General features: G+C 36.0%; 1 protein-coding gene across 1 annotated transcript in view; it reads right to left on the bottom strand.

Annotated features, from left to right (window-relative positions):
• Positions 1 to 12,940, bottom strand: part of LOC110109138 (alcohol dehydrogenase) — a 70,342-nt gene that overhangs the window by 7,419 nt on the left and 49,983 nt on the right. Inside the window, exon 7 of the mRNA XM_028696099.1 lies at positions 2,404 to 2,574. Within this exon, the coding sequence (XP_028551932.1) occupies positions 2,404 to 2,574 (171 nt within the window). The remainder of the gene's footprint in view (positions 1 to 2,403; positions 2,575 to 12,940) is intronic.

Genomic DNA, 12,940 nt, shown 5'->3' on the forward strand with positions numbered 1-12,940 from the left:
CTGAAGTTTGAGGAGGGATTTTTCAATCACACAACAAGCCCGATGCATTTCCTCCACTTCAACTTGGTAATAATTTATTTTAATCAAATAAAGCTTCTTTGCATTAAGTACTCAATAATAGGAATGTTACGTTTCTTAGTTATTGAAATCTCAGTTTTGATCTCATAGATCTTGCCAATATCTTTCACTTTTGAGTGTGTTTGTTTGATGATGTCTTAAACTTTGTTTGCAATAGAGAGGTGCATATATTGCCCACTGAATTCAAGCATCATCATAATATTTCACAGCTATGCCAAAATAATGGAATTTGCTTCATCTCAAAGTATAAATTTTTATCTTTAGATTAGGAGGATAAAAAAAATCATAAAATTTTCATGTTTTTTTAGAAATGTGACAATTTCAAATAATTTCTCCCATTTAGATGAATGTGAAGCTAGCCCCTAGAATTCATCTTTAATATAATTTTTATCATTCATGCTGGTTGACTCCTTGGAAGAGCATTTAAAAAGAAAAAAAATCAATCATAATGAAGTGAAAAAGTCTCGACAAGAAGTTAGAGAAAGAAGAACAAATATTGGAAAATAAAAACTGTACACTCGCTTTGATACCGTATAGAAAAGTAGAAAGGATTCATGCAGCCGTCCTCACATAGTGGGATAAAGGCTTGATGTTGTTCTTAAAATTTATTACTTGATTTTGTACAAAATGTGGAATTATTTATAGACTTTTCTAAAACTTTTATAATAAAACTAAATCAAAGCTATTTACAAGCAAAAATTATCAAAGAGGGGCTACATGCTAGGTAGGTAAGATGAGGCAAATGGATTGCAATCTAAGGATCATGAGAGGATCAATTCAATGGTTAAAATTTATATGCTCAAGAATCTTTACCAAGAGTGCTTGACTTCTGACTCTCATAATCCTTCCACAATAATTATGATGGATATGTTGGATGGAATAAAAAGAGAGTAGTGTATATTTTGTGATAATCTAGGCAGACATCTTTTACCCACTCGATCCTATTTGCTCAGAGACAATCAGTGTTGCAATAAAATGTGCTTGATTGGGTTTTCTGCCGCTTTCATGTATTGTGCTTGACTAAGAGTAGTCGAAATGGAGCATGACATTTTATGCTAGCCTAAAAAAAAAACTTTAAACTTCGAAAACATATCCAATGCATGATGCCTTAATGTCTAAAGGTTTCAATTATAAATTTTATATATATATATATTGACAACATGATCACGTAAGGTCTAGCCAAAATGTTGCAACTTCCAAAATTTCCACCTGCTAGAAGTCGGGCAATGAGTAGATCGCAAAACACATCAGCACACAATGTCGCACCAACCTAATCCTCCAACACAATACCGTACTAGAACTGAGATCTAGATGATCATAACACCAAAAATTCGTGCGCAATACTCAATCTACAAAACTCCAAAACCACCGTCGAACTCCCAACAAAAACTTAAGCTAAGTTGCAGAAGAATTGGGAAGACTCAGTAGATGTCCGCATTACCAGCTCTGAATTAAGGATAGCTAAATAAAAAATCTAGAATGAAGAGAAACAACACATTGATCGAACATTTTTGAAAATCAAAATCATTGAACATATCAATACATTCAAAAAGTTAGGTATCCACACAAAATTCATTCATTTCAAAAAAGAAAAAGGATAAAGGATATTGGATTGCAATATCAGCACGATCATTCATAGAAATTCTTGATGTGCCCGATCAACCGAATGATTGTCAATGTTATAAAATTTTGCCCCTAACTAATTTTAATGGTGTTGAATATTAATGGAGATTTTATAGATTCAAAGTTTGAAAACAAAATGATTGTAAAATAAAATTGATATGGAAAGCAAGCTTTCCGAGTTGTCTGATTAGAACCCTTAAGACTCGCTCTTCATATATGCATATTTACAAACACACAGCATGCAAACACATTTAACAAGTTATGCATTAGCAAGACTATATATTATAATTGTAAATTCTTCTGTCAATGGACCGGATTTGGAGTCCCATTCAAATGTTTACATGAGCTCAGAAAAGCAAATCCAATCAGATGTTGACTCGTGTCACACATGAAACCAATATATGTAGTTTACTCTAAGTCTAACATTATCAAGGACGAAATGAAAAAAATAATTGCTTGACTTAAACTTAAAAATATCCAGTTTACTAAGGCTATGTGAGGTTATTGGTGAACAAGCAGAAGGAAATCATAAGGAATTGAAAAAGTAAACCGGTTTGAGTATCATTCTCTCTAATTTCTTCAACACCCAAATAATATACTATATAAATACAAGGGATACAAACAACATCTGCTGAATAATAATTTATCTTAAGGCATACTGAAATAGCAGTTAAAAATCATTTTACGGGAGCTAATGGTTACCTGTCTGCGGACTAGGCGAGTCAATTCAATCTCCCCCAATGCATTGGTTGGAGCAAGCCCTATGATAACTGCTTTGCCACCATCTCGCACAGCTTTTGTGCATTGCATAAAAGTTAATGGTTTTCCCAATGCTTCTACAGCAATATCAACACCCATTCCACCAGTGATTTCCTATTAAAACCATGAAATATATGTTACAAATAAGCAATTCAATGATATCTACAGTATTAAATGAAAATAATGTAAAAAAGAAACAAGCTCATTCAATTGGCTTTTCAGATCTAATAGAAATGCCTAAATAATTAGTATTTATATTAAAAAACATTTAAAATAATAATAAACATTAGTGAACTATATTGCAATATGTATGACAGGGTTAAAAAATGCGAAGCCTTGAAAACAAAAGGTATTCTCATGGAAAATCTATGTCAACAGAGTCAAACATATAGCATCAGCACAACAGGTAGAAAATGTCATCATCAGCAACAGCAGCCTTACTCATACTACTTGTTATTAGTTTTAAAAAGCTCCATTTTTCATTCATTCTGGTTGAGCGTTTGATGGAGAATTGCTTGGCCATGGCGCTTTGGCATTATCTATTTGTCCATATATAGATTTTATGGACTGAAACTGTGATTTTCTTTCCTTGAGCGGTTGTAATTGGATGGCTTTGGCAGTGGAAATTTCATATCTGGCTGATTGGCCCGTGGGATCTTGGAGCTATGATTCTGGAAGCTTTGAATTGTTGTTGGTTTTTTTTTATCCAATTGGAGCAGTTGGTTGAATTGTTACGCTACTGAAAAAATGCTTATTTACGATAACAGTTAGAAATTCCAGCAATGTTTCCAGTGAAATTTTGATAGAAAAAAATTATATAATACCAATGTACTTGCCGCCGTAATTTCCGATGGAAATTTTCGTCAAAAATTTTGCCGGTTATTAAATTTCCATTGAAAAGTTTTACTAAAACCGGTAGAAATTTCTGCCGTAATCAATGGCCCCTTTCTTCTCCATTTAATGCAAACAAAACAGAGCAGCCTACCTTCTGCCATTTTTTCCTGCTCCAAAAGCCTGGATCATTCTAGTTAGGTTCTACAGAAATTTCTTTCATTTCTTCAAGGATTTAAGGGTAAATCTCATCTTTTTTAAGATTTTCAATTAATTTGAGATTTCATATATCAGATTCTCTTTAAAAAATAGTTTGAAGTATTTTCTTATTTTTGACTTTTTTCTTGAAAATAATTTAAATTTGAGTTTCTTTTTCATATAACATGGTTTCTATTAGATTACAGACTTGTTTTAAGTCATATTACAACTTTTTTATAGAAAATTTGTATATTCGTTTACAATTTTATATATTAGTTATTCATATTTACAGTAGGAAATTTAAAATTACCATTATTATTAGATTTAATGTAGGAAGTTTGTGTATAGAATTTAGAAAATTATATATATTCATTTTTTGTTCTGGGAAAAAATTTTGTTAGTGCAACAAAATTGTAAGCAGAATGATTACCTGTAGCTAAGTTATTTATTTAAAATAACCCATCTCCAGCAACATCTCACATCTTGTTATCACATGTCATATAAAGTGGGATTTTCCTTGATAAAAGACGAAAATTTGTATGCACATAAACTAAATCTTCAGCTCGTTGTGGACTTATTTTATTCCTCTTCATTGATTGAATAAATGAGTATGTACTCTAATTTCTCTCATAACAAGAAGAGGATGATACTTGAAGTTCTGCTTGTTTTTAAAATTCGTAAGTTATTTGTATGAAAAGATATCGAGCGGTTACGAGCATGTACCGAGCGGTACCGCGCATGTACCTAGCGGTACCTAGCATGTACTGAGCGGTACCTAGCGGTACCAAAAAGAAATGAAAATGAGAATATTCGATGATAGGGAATTAAGTGCGAACGTTGATTTGGTGTTGTGGATAGGAAATAAGAAATTTAGTTATGCGTGTTGGACACGAAATTATATTTAAAAAAATTCATAAAATATTTAAGATACGCGTGTTGGACACGGGTGTCCAATTTGCATTTAATATTTTTTAATCGGACACGTTTTTGGTGTGTCCGACATGTGTCGGAGGAGTGTCGGACGAGTGTCGTGTCGGAAACGGTGTCGGACACTGCACGCCTCTTTGAGGAGAAGTGTTGGTGCATCATAGAGATGATCATAACACCAAAAATTCGTGCGCAATACTAAATCTACAAAACTCCAAAACAACCGTAGAATTGATGCATGCATTATTTCAGTTTATTTTTGTTTTATTGTAATTTGAATATTATAATGTTTGTTTAGTTTTTTTATATTATCCTATGATGGAAAACATCAAATGATCATGAGTAAGATGTGCTTGGGCAAGACAAACCTTGGGTGTGCTAGCTTCTTGGGTTCTTTTGGTCTTTGGGCTGCTTGTTGCCTCTCGGGTTGGGCCTTGGCTGCCCCAGGGTTGGGCCTTGGCTGCTTTGGTTTATGGCTGAATTTTTGGGAGCTACTTGATTCCAGCTCATTATTGCTTGAGCTGATGTTTTAGCTCATTATTTGGAGGATTCATTGCACTTGAAAGCCATTATGTGGAGTTGGAACCTTGCCTTTTCCCTTTTTTTGTGTCCCTTCGGTTTCTCCCTGGTGTTGTTTCCCGTGATTGTTTACTGCTCCTTCCCGTGGCTGCTTTTACCCGGTTCTCTGTGATGTCTTTTCGGGTGCTGTTATGGGATTATTTCTAGCCTTTTTTGTTTGGTTTAGATGGAGGTGTAATGGCTATTTGGCTGCCCCTTCTCTCTTATAAATTAGAGATGTATTTGTAATGAGGAGGTTGTTGATTATCTTGAGAAAATTCTCTAAAAACCTAAAGGTTTCTTCTCCTTTCTTGGAAAAGCTTGAGAGCTTGTTCCAATCCTCTCTTCCTCCTCTTTATTTTCGTCTTGGCTTCTAATCTCTTATTCTATACGCAAGTTCCACTCTACTTATATCCTTCTTCTTGAGTTATTGGAGTTGTTTGTTGGCAGAATTTGGTGACATTTGCAGGAGGAGTTTGGTTGGACGTTAGACCTTATTGTTGTGGTGGACCTTTGGTTTGCAAGCCCTAAGCACTTATCATATTTTACATACTTTTCGTTGCATCTGAGGAAACCGCTTGCCAGTTATTCTGAGGATAGTATTTTTATTTTATAATTTTGTTTTGTTTGTTTGACTTTTCGTTTGATTTGGTGTTTGTTTGGATGTTTGCATTCTAGATTTAATCGAGTTTGGTTTTAATTGTCCTATTATTCTCCTATCTCGACTTTTCTTTCTAGTTTGTTTGCATCAAGTTTGGTATCAGAGCGAGTTAGCAAATCCTTGGTGTGAGTGTTTTTTTAAGAAAACAAAAAAATGGCTAATAATCAAGGGGATTGGCAACAAATGATGCAACAATTAGCTGATTTGCTGTTGACCTCTAGTATACAGCCAAACAGAAACAAACAAAAGAAGTAAAAAAAATGCAAAAATCATTACCTTTGGCCGAATCTCACCCAAATCACTGCTCTAGCCGCTACAGTCCTGTCGCCCATATCCTGCAACGGCGCCGCTCGTGTCGTGTCTTCTTTCCCGCGTGGACTCCTGCTCTCTTTCGATTTATTAAAAGGAGACATAAGTGAAGCCTCAGCTGCTTCTCCGCAGACCTCAAGCAAACGATTCCTCCCTCTCGCTACTTCCTCACTACGAAATCCCTCATCTCCGATTCCAACCCCTCAGCCCTGCCGAACTCCTGAAGTCAACCGAGGTTTCCATAGACATCAACCTCTCTTCCCAAATCCACTCCAGCCGAGGGTCTCACACATAGCCTTTAATCCCTGTAATCCTCTTCCTCTTCCTACCCCGACCCTTACAGCATCCAATCCTTTTCCTCTTCTACATCCTATACCCGATCGAAGCTCCATGCCATCAGAATCGTGTCGTCGACCTAGCATTAGCCCACAAACCTCAGGGCCAATGTTTAAAATTGCGTATTTGGGTATTGAGGCGTTTTTCATTCGTGAGGCGAGGCGTAAGCCTCAAGGCGTTTTGAGGCGTAAGCCTCAAAATCAAAAGATTGCGTAAACATAAAATGATAAATTTTTTATATACTAATGAGTGAATAATATAAAACATAAAAAGCATAAGATATGAAGTGAAATCAAAATATCCCAATAATAAGACAACATGAAATATAGTTCAACTCAAATTCTACTTTCCCAAATCCCAGTATTCTTTTCATTAACATATAATTCCAATTTCATAAATAAATAGCAATGATATATCACATAAGAACTGATAAGTCATCAGCACTGTCATCACTAATGGGTTCTTCATTTGAATCATCATTATGATAAACTGCTCTCTCACCTTCTTCCTCTCCTATAGAGTCTAATGTCGGTATTTACTTCAAGATTTTTTTAAGTTGTTATTATTATTATTTAGGATATTAATAATAGTAGTAGTAATAATAATATTACAGTTAATAATAATAATAATGTTATTATTATTATTATTATCATTATCATTATAACAATTTATTGTTATTATTATTATTATTTCAAAAAAAAAAGAAGTTTGCAAAATCGTGCCCTCTTACTTCGACGTTCGTGTCGGGCCGGCAGACAGCCCATACACGCTTTTCTCTAGCGTGGTGGGAAGGGAACCCGACGCGACACCTACGACGAGGTAGGTGAGCAAACCGTCGGTTCCAAAATCCTGTTTTCGACATTCGTGTTGAACTGGAAAACCGCATATACACGTTTTTCTCTAGCGTGGTGGGATGGAAACCCGGTGCGGCGCCTACGGCGAGACCGGGATATTCATAAGTACCCGCTCACGAGGAAACAACTGCTCTTCTCTTGTAACAGGTACCGAAGACCCATATACGCCTTTCTCTGGTGTGGTGTAGACAAAGACTTCATAGCCGCGGTGTCCTCATATGAGGGCACCTATCGTACATGCTTTTCTTTAGCATGGTGGGAGGCCCAGTTTTCCATAGTTCTCCCCTAAGCGGGGGGGACGCCGGGAGGCTACCGAAATTTCGGGTGAAAATACGACTGTACACGGGCCTGATTTGAACTCAAAAGAATAAGAACTTGGACTCAAATGAGAATGAACAGTAGACTTGTGGACCTTGGAACATAATTTGAACTTGACTGAATCATATACAAGGACCTCAATTTCAAATGAACTAAATGCAAGAGAGCTCAAACTTAAATAAATTGAACTCAAATTGGACTTGATTTGCATATTAAGCGTGACTTGAACATTTGAACTTGAGCAAAGATTTGACTTGTACTATAAAAGACTTGAATCAATCTTGAACTTGCAAGTAGCACAATGTAACAACAAGTGAACTTGATTTGAACTCAGACTCGAACTTGAAAAGACCACAGGGGACCTTGATTTGAACTTGAGATGGACTTCAGAAGGCTTTGAACAAGCAGTTGAACTTGTGCACTTGAACTTGTAAGCATTTGACTCAAATGCGAGTGAACTCAATGTGACTCGGACGGATGGAAGAGGCTCATTTTGAGTCTGGACTATACCTAGACTCAAAACTTGGACAAATGAAAATAAAAGACCTAATTTAAACTCTAACTAAAGTGATAAGAGATTGAACTTTCAAGATTACTAGAGCTTGAACCTCAAGGAACCATGTCTTGAATGTGAAGTCAAACTCAAAACAAGCTTGAGTAAATGATGTTGAACTGGACTCGGATGCAAATGAAAAATGACTTGAACTCAGGTCAGATCACAAGAGGCTTGAACAATCAAGATAAAGGATCCTTTGTTATTCAAGCATCACTTTTCTTCCTCTAGTTGAGAAAATAGAAGATTTGTGATACTCAACATGCCTCATTTACATGCAAGAAATCATGAACATCTGTTACAAACACACGATCAAGATGCAGCTAAATGTACTAAGTCCTATAAGCAATGGGGGTCAAAATGTATGAAGGAATTAGTAATGAGTGGAGTTCATACAACATTCATCATACACAATGCAACACATTTGAAACCCATACAAGTCCCTACGAGGTCCAATGCATCATACTTGCAAGGATGATAGATGGTTGCAAAATGCCGGAGTGTGTCCCCCATGTGCATTATTGAGATCTCCAATACAAGCAACAATGCATGTAGATTGAGATGGCAACACGGGCAATTGATAGTGGAAGACCCGTCCCTACGAACAAATGCAAACAAACACTATCAAACCCACCTGAGATTGGTGCAAATGACTCTCCTACGAACATTTCTAAGAGGTCGTAGTGGATACAGCGGCCCCCCTGCAAATGAATACTTGTGGATAACATTAGTGAGTACCCTATAAGCATAATTAACCACTGTGGACACAAGTACAGATGCCACCTATGACAATGGTGATTAAGATCTTCAAGTACGTTGGGTACAAGGGTAACTCGATGTACGAAAAATGATATCTCCTGGCAGAAGAAAAGAGATGTTTAAACAAATTAGAACTAAACTTTCTGGTGTTCCAAAGTTTCTTCTTAGTCCTATACTTAAGAAGAAAATAGTTTTTGGTGTCCACAAACACCGGAAATAATAAGTCTACTATACTAAAGACCCTGAAAATAATCCCTTTCAAAGCAGTGGTTATAAAATCTCAAGAAGAGCCTCCCCGATGAATGAGAAAGGGGGAGTCAACATCAAGATGAGGAGATACCTCATAACGTCAAGATAATACACCGCCACCAGATCTGCAACACTCATACAAGCAGACAGAAGGCGTCTAGAATTTACAATACACCGCCATCGGATCTGCAACACTCATACAAGCAGATATAAGGCATCTACAATCTACAATACACTACCACCGGATCCGCAACACTCATATTAGCGGACAGAAGGCGTTTTCGTTTATAAGCTCTCAAATGAAAAGTTGTGTACACTCAAATGAAAATTACATGCACAACTACAATTATTTCAATGTACCCCTGCACATACACCGTAATTTGTATACACATAAGTACACAAAAGAGGTAAATACAATCATAACCCGCATGGGCCTCGGCCCGGTGCGCATGTTATTGGTACACACATGACATCTAGGGATGCTTTGCAAGTCAATAAGTGAATTCAAGTTCGAACCAGATCCTACTAAGTGAATCAATAGTAGTCGAGAAGGTTCGAACCATTAAACAAATACACAGTTATGGTGATCGATGTATTTGTTTTAATACATTCATATTAGACCTTTAAGGTCTACAATCAAGAGAATTCACTAATAAAGGCACAAAGCCTACGAGAAACCTGATACTCGGTCAACAGCTTGGCCGAGTCGACAAGGTTCAATCACTAAATGTAAATGACCCCAAACATCCCGATGATGGCCACGTTGAATGCTTATCCCAACCGAAGGGGTTAATCTTCAAATACTTCAAAAGCCTTCCCAAAATTCTAAAAAATCCAAAGCTCCACAAAGTCCAAATCCAAAACAATCCCAACAAAATCCCAAATCCAGATATTTAAAATTGAAATCCAACCATTCACCACTTAAATCAAAATTCATCCACCCTCCGCAACAGTTTGCCGGGTTGGACAAATCTAAAATTTACTTCAGCTCACAAAGAGCTAATGCTTAGTTGAAAAGATCACTAGGATGCATTTTCAAACAATTTCTTGCTAGTAAGGACGTGGCACGTGTTCTCTAACATGCGGTTTTGCCGCCAAATGGCACCACAGGATAAACGGTTTGATCCGAGGCCCTCTGAACCGAGTGATTTTGCTGCCAAATGGCACCATAAATACAGGTTATGGCCATAGACAATATGTTCCGTAATGACATCAAATCCTTGAAATATGAATCAATAGGGCACAAAACCCTTTGTCAGTTAAGGTGAATTCAAATTTATCCACTTAGGCAAATATTCACCCCAAGTCTACAAGGTCCCCTTGGACGAAGCAGCCCATGGCTGCCGACAAGGATCCTTCTGTCAGGTTAGGTTGAATACCTCCTCAAACTAAGTGGACCAGGGACCACGATTGCCCGGAACGACGGAACCATGGGATCTTGATCGGGTCCATCATCTATTCCCCCACCATCCGCTTTAAGTGCAAAATGGTGAAAATTTCTATTTTAAGTATCAAACCTTGAACCTCCAATATCCAAACTTTCTAAATTCCCAATTCCAAACATCATTACCCATGCTGCTACTATATGCCAGATAACACGTATGTTCTACGTATCTGATCGACGACTAGCCTTAATAGAAAGTTCTCACTCGTTATCAGGAGGAGTAATTAACTATAGGGCTTGCGCCTATAGAAAACCAGAACTCAAATCATAAAGTCCTTGCAAAATGAGGGCAAAATTCTAGGTAGTGTCATATCTACAAATCCGTCTGCCTTCTAATATTTACCCCGGAACTAAATTCATTAAAACTCCCCCCGAAAAAAAAAAAAGCAAACAACAATGCGAGCGGAGGCCAGGGCCGAATTTTCAGAGCCCACATTTGCAAAATCAAATGAATGATATAGCTAAGACTCTAGCTAACTTAAATGTCAACCATTTTAATGTTCAAACTTCATAAAATGAAGAAGAAATTCCTAGAAATCAAAATAGGCGACAACGAAATTGAGATTATGGAATTAAAATTAATGTTCATAACTTTGAATGAAAATTACAATCCAACCAATTCATCGAATGGGTAAAAAAAAAGGATTAATTTTTTGAGTGGAAAGAAATACCGAATAATATGAAAGTAAAATTTGCAAGCTTAAAACTCACTGGTCATGCTCTCACAAGGTGGAAAAATATTCAAAACAATAGAAAAAGACGAGGGAAAGAAAAGATACAAAATTGGAAAACAATGAAAGAGAAAATGAGAGGGAAATTCTTACCTCAGATCATGCACGAACAATCTTTCAAGAATTTAATAACTTGCATCAAGGTAATCAATCTGTCGAAGAATATACTGAAATGTTTTACAAACTTCAATCAAGAAATGACTTAGATGAATCTGAAGAAAGAACTATCTCAAGGTATATCAACGGTCTAAAATGGACAATCCAAGATCAACTAAAATTGCACCACGTAATTAAAATTGATGAGGCTTATCATATGGCATTGAAAATTGCAAAACAACATAAAAGGGGCTACAACAAAATAACTGAAACATATAAGCGAAGACAGACTGGCGGGTTAAAATTCAATCTTCATAAACTTCTACAGGGACATCAGGTGTAAAAATTAAATCCTTTAAAACTCAAAATATGGATAAGGGTAAGGGAATAATAGGGCATAAACCTACTGAACAACCAAGACTAATTGGACAATATTATAAATGTGGACTTTCTGGTCATCTCTCTGCGACTTATAGAAAAAAAATACCACCAAGAAATAATTAAATTAAAAATGATAAGGAAATAGAAGAAGAGAAAGAAAATGAATCTGAACCTAAAAACAAAATTGAATTGGAGAAAGTTGACGTAGAGGGCGATGAAGGTGAACAACTGTTAGTTAGTAATCCGACAAGTTTTAATAATAAAAATTGAAAATGAGGATAGGTGGCTTAGGAGAAACATTTTCAAAACCACTTGCACAGTTGAGGGAAATTCAAGTTGAAATCCAAACAACTTGCCAAACTTTATAAAATCTCTTGGTTCAAGTGGGTGAGGTTTCAATAACAAAACAATGCTCTGTTAACTTAACAATTGGGAATTCTTTCAAAGATCAAGTTATTTGCGATGTCGTACATCTTAAAGTCTGCCATATTTTATTGGGCCATCCTTGGCAATTCAATCACAAAACCATTCATAACGGGGAAAAGAACACTTACACTTCGATTTAAAATAATAAAGAATTCACTCTTTATCCTCAAAAACATGTTCCTGATTAGCCTGCTAAAAAATATCAAAGTTGCCAAAATAAACACTGCTGAACTGCTTCTGAACACATGATTTGAAACAATTTAAGATAGCTTACTTGGTATTAGGGAAAGAAGCTGATTCAACTTCATAAATTCCTAAAAAATTACCTTTAATTGATGAGTTTGTTGATATAACATCTGAAGAGTTACCAATAGTTTTGCCACTGATAAGAGACATTCAACATCACATTGATTTAATACCTGGAGCCACATTGCCTAATCATCTCCATTACAGAATGAGTCCAACTGAACATGAAGAACTTTTTAAGCAAGTAACTGAATTGTTAAAGAAGAGTTTGATTGAGGAAAACTTAAGTCCTTGTGATGTTCATGCTTTATTAACTCCTAAAAAAAATGAAACATAGAGGATGTGTTTGGATAGTCTGGTTATAAATAAAATCACCATCAAGTATAGATTTTCAATTCCTAGGTTGGATGACATGTTGGACATGTTAAGCAGTGCTAAAATCTTTTCCAAAATTGATTTGAGAAGTGGGTATCACCAAATTAGAATAAGACCTGGAGATGAATGAAAAAAGTGTTTTTAAACCTAAAGAAAGATTGTACGAATGACTTATTATGCCTTTTGGGCTTTCTAATGCTCTTAGCATTTTTATGAGAGCAATGAATC

Source organism: Dendrobium catenatum, unplaced genomic scaffold (assembly GCF_001605985.2).
Source record: "Dendrobium catenatum unplaced genomic scaffold, ASM160598v2 fragScaff_scaffold_716, whole genome shotgun sequence".
NCBI classification, from domain to species: Eukaryota; Viridiplantae; Streptophyta; class Magnoliopsida; order Asparagales; family Orchidaceae; genus Dendrobium; species Dendrobium catenatum.